The sequence below is a fragment of the Oryx dammah genome, unplaced genomic scaffold, assembly GCF_014754425.2.
Source record: "Oryx dammah isolate SB20612 unplaced genomic scaffold, SCBI_Odam_1.1 HiC_scaffold_25, whole genome shotgun sequence".
Classification (NCBI taxonomy): Eukaryota; Metazoa; Chordata; class Mammalia; order Artiodactyla; family Bovidae; genus Oryx; species Oryx dammah.
This window is the reverse complement of record NW_024070209.1, coordinates 98,882,385-98,902,339: the sequence shown is the minus strand read 5'-3', so window position 1 is coordinate 98,902,339 and position 19,955 is coordinate 98,882,385. Positions and strand designations below refer to the sequence as shown.

The following is a 19,955-nucleotide window of genomic DNA, read 5'->3' as shown; positions in this document are numbered from 1 at the left end:
TTGTGGCGAGCGAGGGCCGCTGTCCAGTTGCAGTGATCGGGCTTCTCGTTGCAGTGGCTCCTCTTGTCGTGGAGCCCCGAGGCTAGGGCACTCAGGCTCAGCAGTTGCGGTTCCCCAGGCTCTGGAGCACAGGCTCAGTAGTTGTGGCACTTGGACTTAGTTGCTCTGCAGCATGTGGGATCTTCCCTGACCAGGGATCGAACCTGTGTCTCCTGCATTGGCAGGTGGATTCTCCACCACTGAGCCTCCAGGGAAGTCCCTTAACTTGCTTTTTAAAAAAAAAAAAAAAAATTACCCTCCAGGGAATACATTTTCACTGGAGGAGGAGGACTGGGTGGGCAGGATGGGAGGAGGGGGGCTGAGTTGTCGGGATTGTCTGAAGAATCTGGAGTAGGAACAAGAGGGGTTTAAGGCTGGACATGGAGAGCAGGGCTTCATGCCAGGACCTCAACACCTGATCTGGGTAATGAAACCTTGTTGGGAGGGTCCTGGGGGTCCCCAGGAGGCTTTAGGCAGGAGAGGGACATGATCAAGGCTGTCTTTTAGGGCAGCTAATCTGTCAGTTTATGCAGAATGGCTCAGAAGGTGCTAAGATGGCAGGTAATTTGAGCAGAGGCTTCAGGTCTGTGTCATGGGTCTGGGGTCCTTTGGGTATGCCATGGGTAGAGAGAAGCTGAGCTCAAGTGGACTTCCAAACTCTGTCTCCATCTGCTTTAGCTTTTGATGTTGGGTCTTTTGATGTTGGGTAACGAGTTGCCACAAACACAGCAGCTGAAAACAACATCCAGAGACTTCCCTGGAGGTCCAGTGGTTAGGATTCTGCTTCCACTGCAGGGGGCACAGGTTCAATCCCTGGTCTCCTGGTTGGGGAACTAAGATCCCACAAGCTGTGTGGCATAGCAAAAAGAAAAAAAAAAAAAAAAGCAACAGCCATTTATGATCTTGCAGTTTCTATAGGTCAGGAGCCTGGGCACTGCTTAACTGGGTCCTCTGCTCAGGGTCTCACAGGCTGCAGTCAAGGTCCCCAGCTGAGGTCTCATCTGGAGTTCAGTGTCCTCTTCTGAGCTCCTTCAGATGTCAGGAGGATTGGTTTCTTGTTTGTTTCTCAAGGCTAGAGGGAGCCTCCCTCTCTGCTCTGAATCTCTTCTTCCAGGGAAGACCTGGACTCTCTTTTAAAGGGCTTACCTGACTAGGCCAGGCCCACCCAGGGCAATCTCCCTTTTGATCAAAGTCAACTGAGTAGGGACCTTAATCACATAAAGTCAGAGATTTCACCCCTACCCAAGGGGAGGGTATGACAAAAAGTGTGTCTGCCTGGGGTGGGAATCATGGGGCCGTCCTAGAATTATACCATCCACACTTCTTTTTCAAGGGCACCTTCTGAGTTCAAGGTGCCCACTCCTGACCCCTCATATCCCAAGTTCAATCCATTCCCACTTCTTCTAAGATGTGAGCTAAATATTAAGAAGCTCTCAATACACTCTTCCCACTCTTCCACTTTCAGTGGAGAAGGGAATTCTTGATAACCACAAGCTTCAAGACCTGGAGGACTCCCAGTGGGCTAACAGGAGTGGAGGGGAGAGCTTCAGATGGGGGCTACTCATCAATAGTCACTGAAAAGACAAGTCCATCTCTGAACTGAGGCACGATGAAAGGGACATAAAAGGGAAGAAAGCACTTCTTTTCTCCTACTTCAAAGAGCTACTTATATAGCTGGGACGTTCACATTGGGCTGCTTGTTTTGTTTCCCTGTGAGGTTATTAATCTCATTACAGAAAACATGGAGACAAGTGGATTGTGAGCCATTATAAAGTATTTACATTCTGGTTTGGGTCTTCCCAGATTTTTTACATTGCATGTACGAAAATGTATGACAAACATCTTGGCACATATTGCTACCGCCTGTTTCTGCCCCCTCCCCCTTATTTTGGATTACTTTTTGAAGTAGGGTTTAGAGAAGGGATTACTGGGTGAAAGTATGCAAGCGTTTTTGAGGCTGTTGGTACATTTTCCAAAAGGCTTGTGTTGATGTTTATGCGGGGGCCCCGGCTGGTGATCTGGGACTTGCTTGTTACTTTGTCTTCGGGTCAGGAGCCTGGGCCAGCTCTGGCGATCTGTGTGGGAGAGAGCCCTGCTTCTCCCAGCTCTGCGTCTGGCGGGAGAACAGACACAGAGCTCCCCACAGCGCCCTCCAGGGGCCAGCAGCAAAAGCGCAGGAGCTGGGGGTGCCGTGTTGCTTTGGTGCAGGCACCGCCCTGCCCCAGCTGTGCCCACGGAGTGTGTGCTTGGAAGGGGCAAAGGGGATACCAGACTCTCTGGGCAGGGAAAGCCAATTTTACTGCAGGACGGGGAGTATGTTGACTTCCTCAAACTCCACCCCTCGCTCTGTATTTTTCCACCAAAAACACCAAAGCACTTGTTGATGGAAGGTAACTCTGTGCCAACAACCCTGTGAGGTGGCTTCTGTCGTCACCCCCATTTTACGGGGGGGGGGGGAAACTGAGGCTGGGAGAGGTGCCTCGCCTAAGGTAAAACTCTGGTCTTTATTTCTCAGGTTTTGGGTCTGTCAAGAAGAGCCAGACTGCCTTTCCTTCCATCTCCCCCACTTTCTCTCAAGTGCCCTTCTTTCAAACAGAAACAGAAGCCAAGGCACGCCATGCCCTGTCCCAAGCCTGCTTGGCCAAATGGGCAAAGGGGAGGCAGAGGGAGGAGGATTCCAAAGTCTCCCAGCCTGGGACGGGGGCCTCGGGTACCTTATCCTCATGGAAAAATTATATCCCTGGATGGTTGCCCAGGAGGCTGCCCACGCAAGCCCTGTAATTAGGGCTACAATAGCGACAGCGATGTTGGAATATATTTTCTTTCACAAGGAGGGCCCCGGTGCTCCCTCCCTCAGCTCCCCAGAGCTGCATGTGTAAACGATTAAGCCGGTTTGTTTTTTCTAGAGTGCTGGGGAGGAAGTGACATTGACATCCTTGCGGCCTGATGGCAGGGCCAGCGACTCTGTGGGAACCAGGCCCACGGCTCTCTCTGAACCTGGTCTCGGGACCCGCCTTTCCAGGCCCTAGCGGGAGCCCGCCACCCATTGAGTGGAAGCCCCCCGCCCGGTGGGAGCCCATCTCTGCTGCAGGCAGTCGCAACCTGGCGATGCTTCACGGCCGCTCCCTTTGGACTGAAGATAGAAAGACCAGACGTGCCTCTGTCTGAACTCCAGAGTGCTTCCCAGGACCTGGGCGGGCTCGTCCACTCGCTCACGACCAGTCCAGTGCTTCTGGGAGGAAAGAGACCACTTTTCCTGGCTGCCCATGAGGGCACAGCTCTGGACCCTGTGTGCTGGCCCTAGGCTGGTGCAAATCCCTGGGGTGGGGGGGCGGTAAGCTCCTTTTGAGGGAGACCCTGCTCAGACCAGGACGGCCCCGGTGCTCGTTGGGTGGAAGGGCACTGATGAGCCCTTCAGTGGCCAGCAGGTGGCAGAAGAAGGCGGCTGGCTTCTCCTGCCACCTCTACTAGGTGAGTCCTGCTTCCAGGGGCTCTTCCTCCCGGGTGCATCCATGTGTTTAAACCACATCCTGGCCCCCTGGCCTCCCACTAGTCCAACAGCTAGTCATCAACGTTTGTCTCTGCTGGGTCCGGGACGCCTCCTGGATCGCCCACTCTGTCCTCATCTGGTCCAGGCTGCTGCCCTCCTGCCTGGACAGCTTCTGCAGGGGCATCTCTGCCTCCGCCTCCACACAGAGTCCAAGGGTTTGGGGGGGTGGTCCCTCTACCAAGCAAACTCCCTCCATGATGCCTCACTGCCAGGATAACATCTGCACTTCAGATCTGGCCACACAAACCCCACGTGAACTGGTCCCTGCTTCTGTCCATCTTCATCCTGCACGAAATCCAGACCCAGAACTGTCCCCCACTGGCCCAAAGAGGCAGCTTCTGGCCTACCACAGGGCCTTTACACATGCTGTTCCCCTTGCCAGAAACACTGTTCTCTCTCCCCTCTTCATCTTTCCAGGACACCTCCTCCAGGAAGCCTGCCTGGATGCCTTAGATGAGACTTGGGGCTCCCTGTGATTGAGATGGCCTCTGTAGCCAGGGATCCCATGTCAGTTCTCTGCTTTCTGCTCAGGGCCCTGCACACATCAAGAGTTTTACAATATTTGTTCAGTGAATGAATGGCAAATGGAGACCCAGAAATCACTTGCCCAACGCAGAGGCCAAACTGAGCAAGAAGACACAGCTTGACTGTCCCCCCCTTCACCCCCCATCCCTGTCCCCCAACACACACACACAGTCAGGGCACTGGTCTCCTCTTGCTCTGGACCCTGTAGTCAGCTGGGCAGAGCCAGCTGCAGACATCGGTAGAATGGCCTTCCCCACGCCTTCAGCTGGGGCCAGTGCCTCCCTCCACTCATTGGCGCCCCCCCACCAACTACTGACCAGAGCCTCAACCTCCCATCACAGTCACAGGGCGATGGTCCCGGGGGCTGTTGGCGCATCTGAAGAGGGTGACACCCACCCCACAGGAACTGTGTTTTCATGGTGGAATTCCCAGTGGGAGATGGGGAAGAGTCTCTGGGGGTGACTTGGGAGATGGGGAAGGTCCTCACTCGGGGACGGTCACACCTTCTAAAACAAAAATGGAGGCCGTTTCTTACGCTAGGATTGCCACGTGGCTTTGCCCTGTTCAGGGTCACCTAGAAGACGCAGTCTATGGCGAGGATGCCGGCCCTTTTGGGGTGCTTTGACACCACATGGGCAGGGCAGACTGGAGAAGTGGGGCCCATCCGTGGAGTCCAGCGGTGTGATGAGGGGCTGAGCACCTCTGGGCCATCTGGGGGTCGGGAAGTGTGTCCTTGTTTTTCCATTTTTGGCCACGTCACATGGCTTGGTAGGATCTAGTTCCCCAATCAGGGATTGAACCTTGGAGACAGCAGTGAAAGCACTTGTGTGCATGCTAAGTTGCTTCAGTCATGCCCTACTCTTAGAACAGTGGAGTGGGTTGCTATGCCCGTTTCCAGGGACCTTCCCCACCCAGGGATCGAACCCATGTCTCTTATGTCTCTTGCATTGCCAGGTGGGAACCTACCACTGGCGCCGCCTGGGAAGCTCTAACCCCCGGACCCCCAGGGAATTCCCCTGGGAAGTGTTGTCTCACTTCCTGGGAGCTGGTTGCAGAAATGATCTCTTAACCTCCCTGGAGGCTATGCCCATCAGGAGGGGTGGCCTGGGGCCGGGTAGAAAGGGCTGGCTTCAGACCACTCCCCTCACTGCACACTTTTCTGCAGACTCCTGAGTGGCTGGTGGCACACAGGTCCTCTCTCACCCCCAGTGACCATCTGTGAAAGGGCAGGCTGGAGAACTTGGAGGAAGGGCTCTGGCGGTCTTGGCTGTTAGAACCACTCTGTCCTGTAAGCCCACCTGGGGCCTCCTCTCTGCACCCCCACTGTCTGGGCCGTTTGCCCAGGCCCCTCCACAGCCAAAGGTCCAGGGGCACCCCCACCTCCTGCATGTCCAGCAGCAAGGTTTAATTCCAGCCCCTGCCCCCACACCCACGCTGCCCCTGCCATAGGGTAGGGGAAACACTCCCTGCCCAGAGAGGGCTGGGATCCTGCCCAGAGTCACACAGCAGGGTTTCTCCCAAACACCTGGGTGTCAAGGGCTCCAGGGAAAGTCTCTGTCCTCCAACCCCACTCCCAGCCCCTGGGGTCTGCAGGGTGATGAAGGGCTTTTTCAGAACGAGGGACACAGATGAGGGAGCTGGCCCCCCAAAGCGGCCCCTCATTGGTTTGCTGTCCTGTCTGCCCTCCCGGCAATCTTTGGGGGCTTAAACAATTTCTTCTTTTTTTATTTCTTACAGACAACAGCTTTTTGGCTTTCATACACCAAGTAAGTGAGGTCCTCGGTGAGCTGCTATTCCACCTTCTGGCCCAACCCCTCCAAGGATCAGGGGCCGAAGTCTCCAGCGGCGATGGATGAGGGGCTGAGCCAGGCTCCAGGCATCTCAGCAGCCTCTTGGGCCCAGGAGTCTGGGCTGCAGAGAAGGGCCAGCCAGGAGAGCCCACCCAGCCTGTCCTGGAGACAGGGGGCAGGAGAAGGTCACTTTCCTGCGCGTCCGCCCTCTTTTCTGTTGTCGTTAGACCAGGGAGGCACTGGGATCCTGGCGGAGCCGGCTGTCAGTTCACGGTGGGCACCTGGCTGTGATGCAGGCTGAACTCCTTGGCCTTGAGACGGAGACTGGCGATACTGTTGGCCATGCTGACCCCCGGGGTCGCGGGGCCCGAGCCTCCAGGGCTGTAGGGCGGCACCGTGCTGGGGGTGACACGAGACAGAAGGACATGTCGGTGCTGCCCGGAGCTGACCACCCTGGCTGGCCATCCAAGGACCCCAGCCTCTGGTCCTCTTGCTTCCCCTCCTCAGCTCACGGGCAGCCTTCCCCTGGGGCTGGAGGTGACCTGCGGCCGCAAGACTTAGGGCGGAGGCAGAAGGGCTCACGGTCGGCGCTGGGACCTGGAGCCGCCCCTGCAGGTTTGGGGTCATTCCTCGCTGGACCAGGAGCTTCCTGCATCCTGTTCACCCCCCAGCACCCGCCCGGTGCCTGGCACACAGCAGGATGGGGGTGGGATGAACACACACCTGTATGGAAGGATACCTCTTGATGGTTCTCCTGCCCCAGGTAAGGAGAGGGCAGGGAGGGGGTGGGAGGCCTGTGGGTCTAGCGTGGGCATTTCCAGGACTCAGACGCCACAAGCTGACCCACTGGATCTCCTGAGACCAGGGCTCCAGCAGAGCTGCTCACACAGCCTAAGGGGTGGACAGCACCCTGGGAGTTGTGGGGTGCAAAACCCCAACTCTCCAGCACCCCCTCCCTCTCCTGCCCTGCCCTGTTTCCCAGCTTTGACCAGGACAAAACTGCCCCAACCCTCGCCTCCGGGCCCCAGCCAGGTCCCCGGAACTGGGAACCATCCTCGGGGCCCCTCCCGGCCTTCCTCCAGGATGACCGACAAGAGGTGCTGAGGTGCTTGCGCTAGCCTAGAAAGCTGCAGGTTTTCTTTCTTTTTTATTAAAAAAAAAAAAAACATTGATTTAGTAATTTATTTGGCTGCGCTGGGTCTTTGTTGCGGCATGCGGGCTCTTTTAGTTATGGCTGTTAAAGTTCCGCTGAAATTGTGGGATCTAGTTCCCTGACCAGGGATGGAACCCCGGCCCCATTGAGAGTGCAGAGACTTAGCCACTGGACCACCAGGGACGTCCCAGAAATTGGCAGCTGTTCAGCTCCCTCAGGGTGACAGGGGTTCTCCACTCCCTCCAGACGGGTCTCATCTTCTTGCCAGTCCACACATTTACAAATACAAGTGCGTGCGTGCACGCGCGCGCGCGCACACACACACACACACACACACACACACACACTCTTACAACCTCCCTCACGCACACAGTCACACGCCTGTCCACATACCCCTAGTCCACGAAGGGCCTGGGCCCCTTTTCACAGTTCTGTCCAGAGCCTCGAGGGAATCTGGATCCTAAAACACCCTAGGGGGTTCTCCAGGCTGCTGCCCGCCTGCCAACCCTGACCGGAAGCAGTTCCCACTCTCACCTGTAGGGGGAGGAGGCTGTCCAGGAGAGATAGTCCGGGCTCAGGGTGGTGGGCCGGGGAGCCACCGGCTGCTCGACGGCGGCCTCCTGACTGTAGGACTTGAGCAGCGAGGCCGAGCGGTTGGCCAGCATGGCCCGCTCGTTTCTGCGGAACTTGGCCCGGCGGTTCTGAAACCAGACCTGGGGGTGGGAAAGAGCCGTGAGCGGGCTGCCAGGGGGGACCCAAGTCCTCTTGGACCCACCGTGTACTTGCTCTGTCAACCACCCTACACTGGCGGCTTCATCTCCCTGAACCTCAGTTTTCCCATCTGTAAAATGGGGGTGATATAGTGCCTGCCGCTGGGTCAGTGTGTGATGGAGACTGTGCCAGTGGAGGAATGAAGGCATGAGCCGATGAACATTTAGGTGCTGGGAGGTTATAATGAAGAGAGGTGTATGCTGGGCACTCTGCTCAGAGCTGGCACGGAGAAAGCCCTGGACACTTTAAAATGACTTTTATTTATCAAAACCCTCTGTGCCAGACACTGAGCTAAGCTACAAAAATAATTATTTTCTTTCTCATAAGAATGCTATAAAATAGACCCACGCGATCCTCATTTTACAGGGAAGCCACCCTGTGGGCTTCCCTCATAGCTCAGTTGCCTGCAGTGCAGGAGACCCCGCTTGGGTTCGATTCCTGGGTCGGGAAGATCCCCTGGAGAAGGGAATGGCACCCTACTCCAGTACTCTTGCCTGGAGAATCCCACGGACAGAGGAGCCTGGCGGGCTGCAGTCCATGGGGTAGCAAGAGTCGGAACGACTTAATGACTACACCACCACCTATGGCACCGAGGGGTTAAGTACTTGCTCAAGCTCACACAGCTGGCCAGTGGCAGGGCTTGGATCGGACCCTCAGCTCTCCTGGCCTCAGACGACCCCGTGCACCTTGGCAATTCCTTAACCCTGAGTGCATGGTGGCTGTACACGCTCCTGCGAGGAGCCCACGGACGCGCAGCGCTCACCTGGACGCGCGCCTCGCTTAGGTTGACCCGCCGGGCTAGCTCCTCCCGCACGAAGGCGTCGGGGTAGTGCGTGCGCTCGAACACGCGCTCCAGCGCCTGCAGCTGGCTGCTGTTGAACGTGGTGCGGTTCCGCCGCTGCTTCTTCTTCCGCTTGGCGGCGCTGCTGCGCCCGGGGCTGGGACACTCACCTGCGGAGGGACCCAAGGGTCAGCTCAAGGTCAGGCCGGGCTGCCCCTGCGCCCGCAGGCGCCCACACAGTCATGAGTCAGGCACCAGCTCAGCAACGTGCGCTGAGCACTTTAACCTGTGTCTTCCCACTGCGGGTGGATGGCCCAGCCCTGAGAGCAGGACCCTTTAATTCACTCCTTTGTTAATTTCTTCATCCATCCATCCATCCATTTTTCCACAACACACTTACTGAGCACACGACGTGGCAGGCACAGGGCTAGGGCCCTGGGGATATAAAGGTGAATCAGAGCGGCCAGGTCCCCCTCCTGGGGAGCCAACCTGCTACAATGAGGGACAACCGACCTGGTCAGGGAGGGCCGGAGGCATCTACGTGTCCTCGAAGCTGGCTCAGACTCTGGGGTATGGTCAACCGCCATGGGTATTTGTTGTTGAATTATATTAATATATAAAAAGGCACAGTGAAAGTCACAGTTCTGAGGGTCCACTGCACGCTGTTAGGCTTTTTAACACCCACAGACCATTGGATGTTCACAAAAACCGAACCAGGTGCTATTCACCTCTTCATGCCCCATCTATGGAGGAGGGGGGAGTTCAGTTACTGTTTCCACATTTCAATTTTACCCAGGGGTTAAACTGCTGACCCTTCATCCTGAAGGGCCCAGCTCATTGCTCACTCCTCCAGGAAGCCCTCCCTGATCTCCTGAGTGCGCACGGAATGCTCTCTCCTCCATTGCATTCACTGGGCACTTAGAACCAACCCTGTCTGGTTCAGTACTTGCTTATATATCTTATTTTCTTATTAAAAATGTGTATTTTATGGATAAGCAACAAGGTTCTACTATATAGCAAAGGGAACAATATTCAATATCCTATACTTAAGCATAATGGGGAAAGAATATGAAGAAGAATGTGTATAGGTATAACTGAATCACCTTACTGTACACCAGAAATTAACACATTGTAAATCAACTATACTTAAAAAAAAGAACACTTTATCAAATTAAAGAATCTGGAGATTTCATGTTAAAAAAAGTATATTCTTATAACCAAGTAACATCACTGTCACAGTAAAAGATTCAGACAACACAGAAAAGGACAAAGTAAAAGTAATGACTCCCTTCTCTTGACTCTACTCCCCAAGCTTTACAAAATTACCAATGTGAATATAAAATAATTTACAAGCGTGACTCTACAAATGACCCTATTTCATTCCTTTTCGTGACTGAGTAATATCCCATTGTGTTCATCTGCGTCTTCTTTCTCCATTCGTCATTGAATATTTAGGTTCTTTCCATGTCCTGGCCATTGTAAATAATGCTCCAATGAATATTAGGGTACACGTGTCAAGGAACGAAATAGGGTCATTTGTAGAGAGGTGGGTGGACCTAGAGTCGGTCAGATAGGCTGAATAAGTCAGAAACAGAAAAACAAATATTATATATTAATGCATATATGTGGAATCCAGAAAAGTGTTACAGATGAACATATTTCCAGGGTAGGAATAGAGACGTAGAGAACAGACGTGGACACAGGGCAGCAAGGAAGGGTGGGAGGAATTGGGAGATTAGGATGGACATAGATAGACTGTGCTGTGCTTAGCTGCCCAGTCACGTCTGACCCTTTGCGACCCCATGGACTGTAGCTCACCAGGCTCCTCTGTTCCTGGGGGTTCTCCAGGCAAGAATACTGGAGTGGGTTGCCATGCTCTCCTCCAAGGGCCGTATATACACTACCACGTGTAAAACAGATTTCTAGTGGGAACCTGCTATAAAGCACAGGAAACTCAGCTCGGTGCTCTGTGATGACCTAGAGGGGTGGAATGGGGGGTGGCTGGGGAGGAAGAGGTCCAAGAGGGAGGGGATATTTGTGTACTTATAGCTGATTCACTTCATCCTACAGCAGAAACTAATACAATTTTGCAAAGCAATTATATGCCAACAAAATAAAAGTTAAAAAGCTTACAAGTATGAGATCATGCTGAACACACTGGTGCTGCCAAGTTCCTCTTCCTACTTACTATACTCCTGAGACCGCTCCAACCCAGGCCAGCAAAGCAGCCTTCTTTATTTGCATCATATGCACTGATCTGTATTTTCCCTTTTGTTCCCTCCTTCCCTGGTGGCTCAGCTGGTAAAGAATCTGCCCACAATGCAGGAGACCTGGGGTCGATCCCTGGGTTGGGAAGATCCCCTGGAGAAGAGAACGGCTACCCACTCCAGTATTCTGGCCTGAAGAATTCCACGGACTATTCCATGGGATCTCAAAGAACCGAAACAGTTGTCACAGAAACAGTAACCATCATCTGTTGTCGCAGTAACAGATTCAAACACAGAGAGGGACAAAGCAAAAGTTAACGACGCCCTGTTCCCGACTTTGCTCCCCAAGCTTTACAAAATTACACGTGTGGTTTAAAAATAATTTATAAGCATGACTACAAATGACCCTATTTCGTTCCTTTTAGTGGTTGACTTTGAGCGACTTTACCACTTTCACTGTCCCACCTTTCACCTGTCAGAACCACTGTAAAATTTGTCTTTGCTTTATCCTTTCAGCACTGCTTTTTGCAATTTTTTTTCTAGTATTTTCTCCTGCTCTTCTGTTGGAAGCTAGCAGACTGTCGACTGCTGTGCCCCTCTCTTTGATCCCACTGAGCAACACATCCCAGGGATTTCGCCACCCAGTACAGAAAGCCCTGCATGTGGCTCTGTAACACTCAGTTGTGCAAACATACTATGTTTTTAAAAATATTTTATTTGTTTACTTATTTGGCTGTGTGGAATCTTTCTGTTGTGGCACGCGGGGATCTGGTTTCCTGACCCAGAATCGAACCCAGGCTCCCTCTGCATTGGGAAGACAGAGTCTTCGCCAACGGACCACCAGGGAAACCCCTAAACTATAGTTTATTTAACTAAAACCAGAGCCCTATCGATTGGCAGGTGGTGTGTTTCCAATTTTTTGCAACTCAAAAGAATACCACAATGAATAACCTCACGCAAACATGATATTCTATTTTTGCCAGTGAATATCTGGGACAGATTCCTAGAATTGGGATTGTTGGGCCAATGAGTAAAATGCTAGCTATAGCCAAGGCCCCCATCCAGGGTTCCCAGCAGCGGTGGACGGGAAGGTCAGTCTTGCTCCCAGTTGGGTCAACAGAGGGTGTGGATAACCTTCTGGATTTGGGGGACACACCGTGTATTTTTGCTTCCCCAGTTACACATTCCCTTTATGTTGCTGTTCAGTTGCTCATTCATGTCCAATCCTGCGACCCCATGGACTGCAGCACGCCAGGCTTCCCTGTCTGTCCTTCACTATCTCCAGGAGCTTGCTCCAATTCACATCCATCAGGTCAGTGATGCCATCCAACCATCTGGCCCTCTGTCGTCCCCTTCTCCTCCTGCCCTCAATCTTTCCCAGCATCAGGGTCTTTTCCAGTGAGTCAGCTTTTCGCATCAGGTGGCCGAAGTATTGGAACTTCAGCTTCAGCGTCGGTGCCTCCAGTGAATATTCAGGATTGATTTCCTTTAGGATTGACTGGTTTGACCACATCCTACATTCTTCACACGATGCTGAGTTATTCAGCTGAGCATCTAAAACATTCCAGGCCCGGCCACAGATACCATTCAATCCTGGTTTTTGAACGCTCCCATGTACGCAGAGCAACCAGCTGATTGGATTGGAGGGCAAACTGTTCCATGAGCCTGGTAATGGCTGCGTGGCGTGGAGGTGGGGGGAGGGGAGTTGTCAAGCAGGAATCAGGCAGGGTTTCCCGGGAAAAGATGGCCTTACTGGGTTTGGACCAGTGGTTCTCAATTGAGGGCAATTTAGCCTCCAGGGGACATCTGGCAATGTCTGGAGACAATTTTGAAAGTCAGGACTGAGAGGCGGATGGTGCTCCTAGGATGGAGGTAGAGACTGGGGCTGCTGCTAAGTACGCTTCAGTGCCCAGAACAGCCCCTGGATCAGGGAATTCTTTGGCTCACCATGTGCATAGCGCTGAGGGAGAGAGGCCCTGGTTTGGAGAGAGGACCAGGAATTGAAGTCCATTACTTTTCCCATTTGGGAAATACTAAAAACACAGGACACATGTGGGAAAGGGGTAGGCGGTGACAGGGAACATGGAGGGAGCTGGCCTCGTATCCTGGACCCGCTTCAATCTTCACTCCTCACCCCTTTCCTCCAAGGAAAGGTGAAGATGGATGAGAATGTCTGGTGGCTGTGAATGTCTCTCCACCCCTGCTCCTCACCCCCTCGAGCGGGAAGAAACCTTAGACCAAAATATCAAGGGTCCAGCGCTGAAAACCTGTGTGATCAAGACCCCAGAGAGTGGACGGAAAGCTTCTGGAATACCAGCCATTGCGAGCCGATTTCCGCCCCCCCCCCACCCCCCGCCCCTTTAGGCAATACTGCTTGGGCACAAACCCAACGCAGGAGGCCTTTCAGCCAAAAAAGGAGACTTTTTCGGGAAATTTCTGAGCAATTCAAAACGGAGGGTGTTGAAATGAAAACCATTTTGCAGCCTTGGCCCCCGCCAAGGGGGTGCCGGAAGAAACAACTCTGCTCTTTGGCTAAACTGCTGGAGCCTTGGAGCCGAAACTCTCAGGCAAGGGATTTACACCCCCAGCTCCAGCAACCCCACTCTCACCCCCCCACCCCAGCTGGGCTGGAGTCACTTCTCTCCATCAGGGCAGCTGTGATGGAATGTGATCAGCAAAAGCAGGTTTGGGCATGAACACTGTCCAGTGTTGCATACTCTCCCATCCACTGGATCCCAGCATCTGCCCTACGAGGTGTTATCCCATTTCACACACTGGTAAACTGAGACTCTGAAAGGTTGACCCAAGATCACGCAGCTGGGACGTGCCTGTGGGGAGACTCAGGCAGCCCGGGGTATGAGTTTGTCTCTGCTGAGTCGTCTTCCCTCATTCTCCTGGTTCCCAAGGAAGGTGATGCCAGGTGCAGGGCGGGGGGGGGGGGGGGGTCATACTCTCGGTCCCAGCTCTGGGAGACCTCATGGATTGTGTCATCTCACTGCTGTGGAAATGTCCCCAAGACTCCATCCTAGCCCCCCAGGGGGGAAGACCTCACCTCTGGGAGTCCTGCAGGACCGTGGCTTGCCCAGGGTCACACAAAGTTCCTGGAGGAGCTGAGTTTAACTGAATGCCAAGAGCACAGTCATTGCTCCATAAATACTCGCTGCATTTAACATTGTTTTTGGCTGTGCTGCACAACATGTGGGATCTTCATTCTCAGACCAGGGATCGAACCTGCGCCCCCTGCATCGGAAGCGCAGAGTCTTAATCACTGGGCCTCCAGGGAAGTTCCTGCCCTTAACATTCTTGATCGTATGCAACCCGCTTCCACCCCTACCCCCCCCTACCACCGCCCCACCACCGCCAAATAAACAGAATCTTTCTTCTTCAGCCCAGCCACTAGCAGAAAGCTGCTTCCAGTCCCAGCTGCAGGCAGAGGCTGAGGAGATGCGGAAGATTTAGGAGGTGTCTTGGAGGTGACCCAGGACTCGAACCCACAGCTTTGGCCTTAGCCAGGGCTCACTCTCGGGCTGCATTTTGCTTCCCAGCGGATTCGCTGGATGTTCGTTACCACGAGTTCCTGAATCGCCCCCTGAGAAGTGGATGTGGTGGGCGTGTGTCCTCTGGGGGTTCCACGCTTGAGCTTCAAGTATTTGGAAAATAAATAAATACTCTTGAAGCCTCGGGCCAGCAAGCACTGGGGCCAGGTCCGTCCCAATCAGGGCTGTGCCCAAAGTTTCCTTTTGTTCAGTCAAAGTTCTGGGATTGAAAATAAAGCCTGAAACCACCTCCATTTACCTGGGCTCTTTAGGGACTACCGTGAGGGGCTGAGTCCGGGGAAAGATAAACGGACTCAGATAGCAGAGGCAGCCACGCTCTCTCTCTTATTACATTACAGTGAGAAAAAGTGACTGCTGCACCGTTCTCTGCCATTAAATTATTTCACACATACCATTTACTTGGCTGACTTCAGGCCAAAGACATTTAAAAACTCTGCTCTCGGCCAAATGATCAAGTGTTCCTGGCTCCTTCCCCTGCACCCATGGTTTTTCTTATTCCATTTAATTTAAGGGTCTAAATAGTCTGGAGGGAATTAACTGCAAATTCTTCCTAAGACAAATAAACCCGGCCTCTTCGTTTCTGCCTTTCTCAAGCTGTTGAGAGACACTCTCTGTTTGTTTTTGCTTCAAATAGTCAGTTTGTGCCTGACCCTGGGGCCATGGCGAGCTCCAACCCAAATAAATAACTTTTATTAATTAGCATTTATTCCGACCGAATAAGCAGCCTCCCCCACCCCAAATGTGATCTCTGCCAACACGTTCACAAAAATAAACAACGGGTCCCCAGGACCTCGATGTGGATTTAACAAATTAACACTGGGCCTTGGTCAAAGGAGTTTTGAGGCTGCAGAAATACTTACAGCCAGAGGAGTCTGGGGAAGGAAGTGGAGGTGGGGGGTGGTGCATGGAGGCTGTGCCCCCAAACACCCAGGTTTCTTGGTAGAGAGCTGGGTTCATTTGAAAGACCCCCTAGGAGTGGGGCTCAGACAGGAATTCTGGACTCTGTATCCTTATGTGCCTTCCAGGCAGCATCCCTGACTCCAGGGCCACAGGAGAGCCTTGGGAGAGAATCTCGCCTCATCAGATAAGAAGTAACAGGGAGCAGAGGTGGTTAAGGAGGCCCGGGTCCTGGTTTAGGACCGCAGGTTGGTGCTGGCTCACCAGCAGAGTGGCCACGGGTGAAGCCTTTATTCCACCCCAGCCTCAGGAATCCCCCTGAGAAATGGAGGTAACAGGAACCACTTCACTGAACCCTCATGAGTATCTGACCTGGGTGCTCTTAGCCTGATTTTTACAGAAGGGGAAACTGAGGCACAGGGTTAAACAATCTGTTAAAGCCACATAGCCAGTAAAGGCTGGGGGCAGGGACTTAAATCTGCAGGTTGGTCCAGAGCCCAGGCTTCTTACCACCTTGGCATGGGCAGCCGGCCTGATGAGTACCCCCAGGCCCTCATGTAGAGGGATCCTGAGATGGGGGGAGTCTCTCCAGGGGCTTAGGGTGAATGGTCAGCCAAGAAGAGGGGGCTGAAGGCAACGGGAGCATCTCTAAACCTGAGGTCTGTGCTGGAGTCCCCGGCACACAGGCCAGGGGTAGTTGGGAGCGGCATGTAGGGCAGGGTAGCTTTGAGAAGAGGCAGGGGGGTGCCAGCCTGTGATGCCTGAGAGGGCAGAGCCAGGGTCGGGCCTGGCTCTATGTGCATCACTCATGTTGGAAGGAAGAAAGGAGAGATGGGCAGGAGGGAGGAGAAGAAGCGTGGGCCCTGCAGCCCTCTGCAGAAGAGCACCTGGGCTTCCGGGGGCTTCCCCAGGAGGCCAGCCCCACCCCACCCCCAGAATCTCAAGCAAGGAGCCAAGGGCCACTTTCACGCTTGGACCGGTCGGCCTCCATCCAGGACATGCAGGGACCGAGGCTAAGGCACAAATGGGAGCAGGCGGTGAGATCACCGAGGCGAACTTTCCAGCATCACTCCCTGGAGGCCCCCAGCAACCTTGAGAGTGGCGGGGGGATGTCACTGCCTCACAGAGAAGACGGAAGGGGGGCCCAGAGAGGGGCTGGGACCTACCCAGGGTCACAGAGCAAGTGAGAGCTTTCCCTCTGCAAACCCCAGACCCATTCTTTTTCTTACTGCGCCCCTGGTAGCTGCTTGGCAGCGAGAAGGGAGGGAGGAGGTAGCCCCAGTTCCCAGCCCAGCCCTGGGCAAACTGACCGTGAACTTGACAGAGGTATGCGGCCTTCCTCTTGAGGGCTTTCTGGTTCTATTTACTGGGTGGGACCCCCAGGTTGCCCAGTTGGGCAGTGCCAGGACAGGGCACCTCAGTGGTTTCAGAGATGTTGTCCCAGGTTAGTGGTCTCCCAGAGGTCAGCATTTACATTGGACAGGCACATCCTCTCCCTGTGGAATCCTGACCATTCTGTTCCTGGACCTGCCGCTTCTCTCTGCCTCCCTGCTCACCTTCAGTTCTCAGCAGAATGCCGCCTCCTCCGGGAAGCCATCCCAGACACACACACACACCCCCCGCTCCCGCCCTGCTGCCACATCACAGCTCTGTCACACTGTAGGGTAAATGTAGGGTCATTTGTCTGGCAGGGACTGGAACTTAACTGTTTTCTGACTCCCTGGGACCCATCACAGGGCTTGGTCCAAGGTAGGAAGTGTTAATCACTCAGTCATGTGACTTTTTGGGACCCCCGTCGACTGTAGCCCAATTCTCCAGTCAAGAATACTGGAGTGGGTAGCCATTTCCTTCTCCAGAGGATCTTCCTGACACAGGAATTGAACCTGGGTCTCCCGCATTGCAGAATTTTTACCATCTGAGCCAGCAGGGAAGCCCAAGGCAAACCCTGCACAAGTATCTGTTGAGTGTTAAGTGAACGAGAGAATGAATGAGGAGGCACTGAAAAAGTGTGGGAAGACTTCAGAGTCTGCTCCTGTCCTGGGCTGTCTCCAGGGTCCGGGATCTTCCTCGCGGAGCTACAGAGGCCTGGCCAGGGCTGAGTCATGATAGCACGTGTCACAGGGCAGGGGGCAGGGGCTTGGGGCGGTGGGCTGGGGAGGCAGCCACCAGCAACCACTACCCAGCCACCCCTCCGAGGACGTTTCACCTCAATAACTCTGAACCAAAACCCAAGCTGCTCATCCACTTTTACACCTACCAGTCTGGAGAAGGAGAAAGTATCGCAGGAAGGAAGGTGAGGAAGGAAGACACACTGGGACTCAAGGGGGCAGAGAGGTGCCCTGGAGACCTATCCATGTCCCCATGGCCTCACAGGCCTCAGACAGCATATACGAAGCCAGGGGTCACGGGCCACCCCGTCCGGGACTGTGCACCCCTAGGCCTTCTCAGCCTGCATAGTAACCAGTGTGTCTATGAGGAGGGCTCAGCCAGGCTTGGGCTGACCCTGGAGGAGGCTGGGGAGGCCCCCGCACGTCCTCCTGAAACATCAGCAGAGCTCTGGAGGCAGGTGCAATGTATCTGGGTCTCCCTAGAGTCTAGAACCTCTTTTGTACATGCACTAAGGACATGGCATGCTGCACACACTTCCGTCAGGCCACTGGATGCCCCAAGAAGCCCTAGTGGAGGGGCCAGTGTGCCAGGGGAACTTGCCTTACTGGACAGCGTGAACTCCCGTCACCTCAGGGCCTTTGCACATGCTGTTCCCTCTGCCTGGAGCCCTGCACCCCTTTTGCCTGGCGAATGCATCCCTGCCTTTAATCTCGGACTAGATGCCCTGTCCTTGGGGTCTTTTTCAGCCCCCAGACCAGACACATCTCCTTGGTACAGGCCTCTGGGCCCTCTCTCTCTCCCGCACATCTGTAATTAAGTCATTCTTCTGTTTTGGTTACCTGCTTCATGCCTGTCTCTTTTCATTCTAAGCTCTAGGAAGACAGGGGCTGGGTTTGCCTTGTCACTGCTGTATCCCCAGCACCAGGCAAGTAGTTTGGTTTCAGAAATATTACTGAATGATTATATAAAGGAGGGAAGGAGTCGTTCCAAAAAAGGATGAGAAGTGTCAAGTTCCAAAGCCACTTCCCTTCACCCTCACAAGGGCCAGACAATGGTTTCTTAGATATGACACCGAAAGCACAAGGAATTAAAGGACAAAAGAGAAATCAGACCTCTTCAAATCAAAAATTTTTGTGAACACCATCAAAAGAGTTAAAAGGCAACTCACAGGATAGGAAAACTACTTACAAATCATATGTTTGGTAAGAGACCTGTATTTAGAAGATGTTAAAAACTCTTGTAACTCAACAACAAAAAGACAAACAATTCAATTTAAAAATGAGCAAATGGGGACTTCCCTGGTGGTCCAGTGGCTAAGACTTCACGCTCCCAATTCAGGGGGCTCAGGCTCCATCCCTGGTCAAGGAGCTAGATCCCACACGCTGCAACCAAGAGTCCGCATGCCACACCTAAGACCTGGTGCAGCCAAATAAACACATAAATATTTTACAAAAATAAATAAAAATGAACTAATGATCTGAATAGACATTTCTTCAAGTAAGATATACAAATGACCCATAAGCACATGAAAAGCTGCTCAACATCATTAGCCATGAGGGAAACAGATGGTGAAGCAAAGCAAATTCACAATGAGATAGCACTTCATACCCATTAGGTCGGCTAGAATCAAAAGACACAGTAACAAGTGGTGGCAAGAAGGCAGTGAAGTCAGAACTTCCAGCCACTGCTGATAGGAATGCAAAGTGAGGCAGCCACTCTGGAAAACAGCCTGGCAGTTCCTCCAAATGTTAAAAATAGAGTTAGCATATGACCCAGTGATTCCACTCTCCGTTATATATGCAAGAGAAATGAAAACATATGTCCACACAAAAACTTGGATATGAATGAATGTTCATAGCAGTATTACTCATTATAGCCCCCAAAGTGGGAACAACCCATAATGCCCATCAACTGATGTTCACACCGATATCCATACAATGGAATATTATTCGACTGTCAAAAGGAGTGAAGTACTGACCCATGCCACAAACGAACGACCGTTGAAAATACTCTCTGTGTGCGGTCAGTCACTCAGTCATGTCCCACTCTTTGCAAACCCATGGACTGTAGCCCGCCAGGCTCCTCTCTCCATGGGATCTTCCAAGCAAGAATACTGGAGAAGGTTGCCATTTCCTCCTCCAGGGGATCTTCCTGACCCAGGGATCGAACTTGTATCTCTTGCCCCTCCTGCATTGGCAGGTGGATTCTTTACCACGAGTGCCATTATGTTGAACGGAAGAAGATGGTGACGTTGACAGAAAGGCATATAATGTAAGATTCCACTCAAATGAACTGCCCCCAATAGGCAAATCTATAGAGACAGGAAGTAGATTAGTGTTTGCCAGGATGTTGGGGGAGGCTGGTGGAGGTGGGGATTGGGGTGGGGTGAGAACTAAAGTGTGCAGGGTTGCTTTCTGGGTGACGAAAATGTTCTCAAATTGATTGTGGTGATGGCCGCACAACTGAATAGATGAAAAATCGCTGGATTGTATGCTTTAAATGGGTGACTTGTCTGGTACGTGAATTATGTTTCAAAAAATTGTTATACAAGAACACAGAAAAAGGGAAGGAGGCAG

General features: G+C 53.1%; 1 protein-coding gene across 1 annotated transcript in view; it reads right to left on the bottom strand.

Annotated features, from left to right (window-relative positions):
- Positions 1–5,823: 5,823 nt before the first annotated feature.
- PRRX2 (paired related homeobox 2) overlaps positions 5,824–19,955 on the bottom strand; it is a gene marked incomplete at its 5' end in the record, with an annotated part of 50,112 nt that continues 35,980 nt past the window's right edge. The window contains 3 exons of the mRNA XM_040225728.1: positions 5,824–6,303; positions 7,592–7,770; positions 8,592–8,779. Coding sequence (XP_040081662.1) covers positions 6,168–6,303; positions 7,592–7,770; positions 8,592–8,779 — 503 coding nt within the window. The remainder of the gene's footprint in view (positions 6,304–7,591; positions 7,771–8,591; positions 8,780–19,955) is intronic.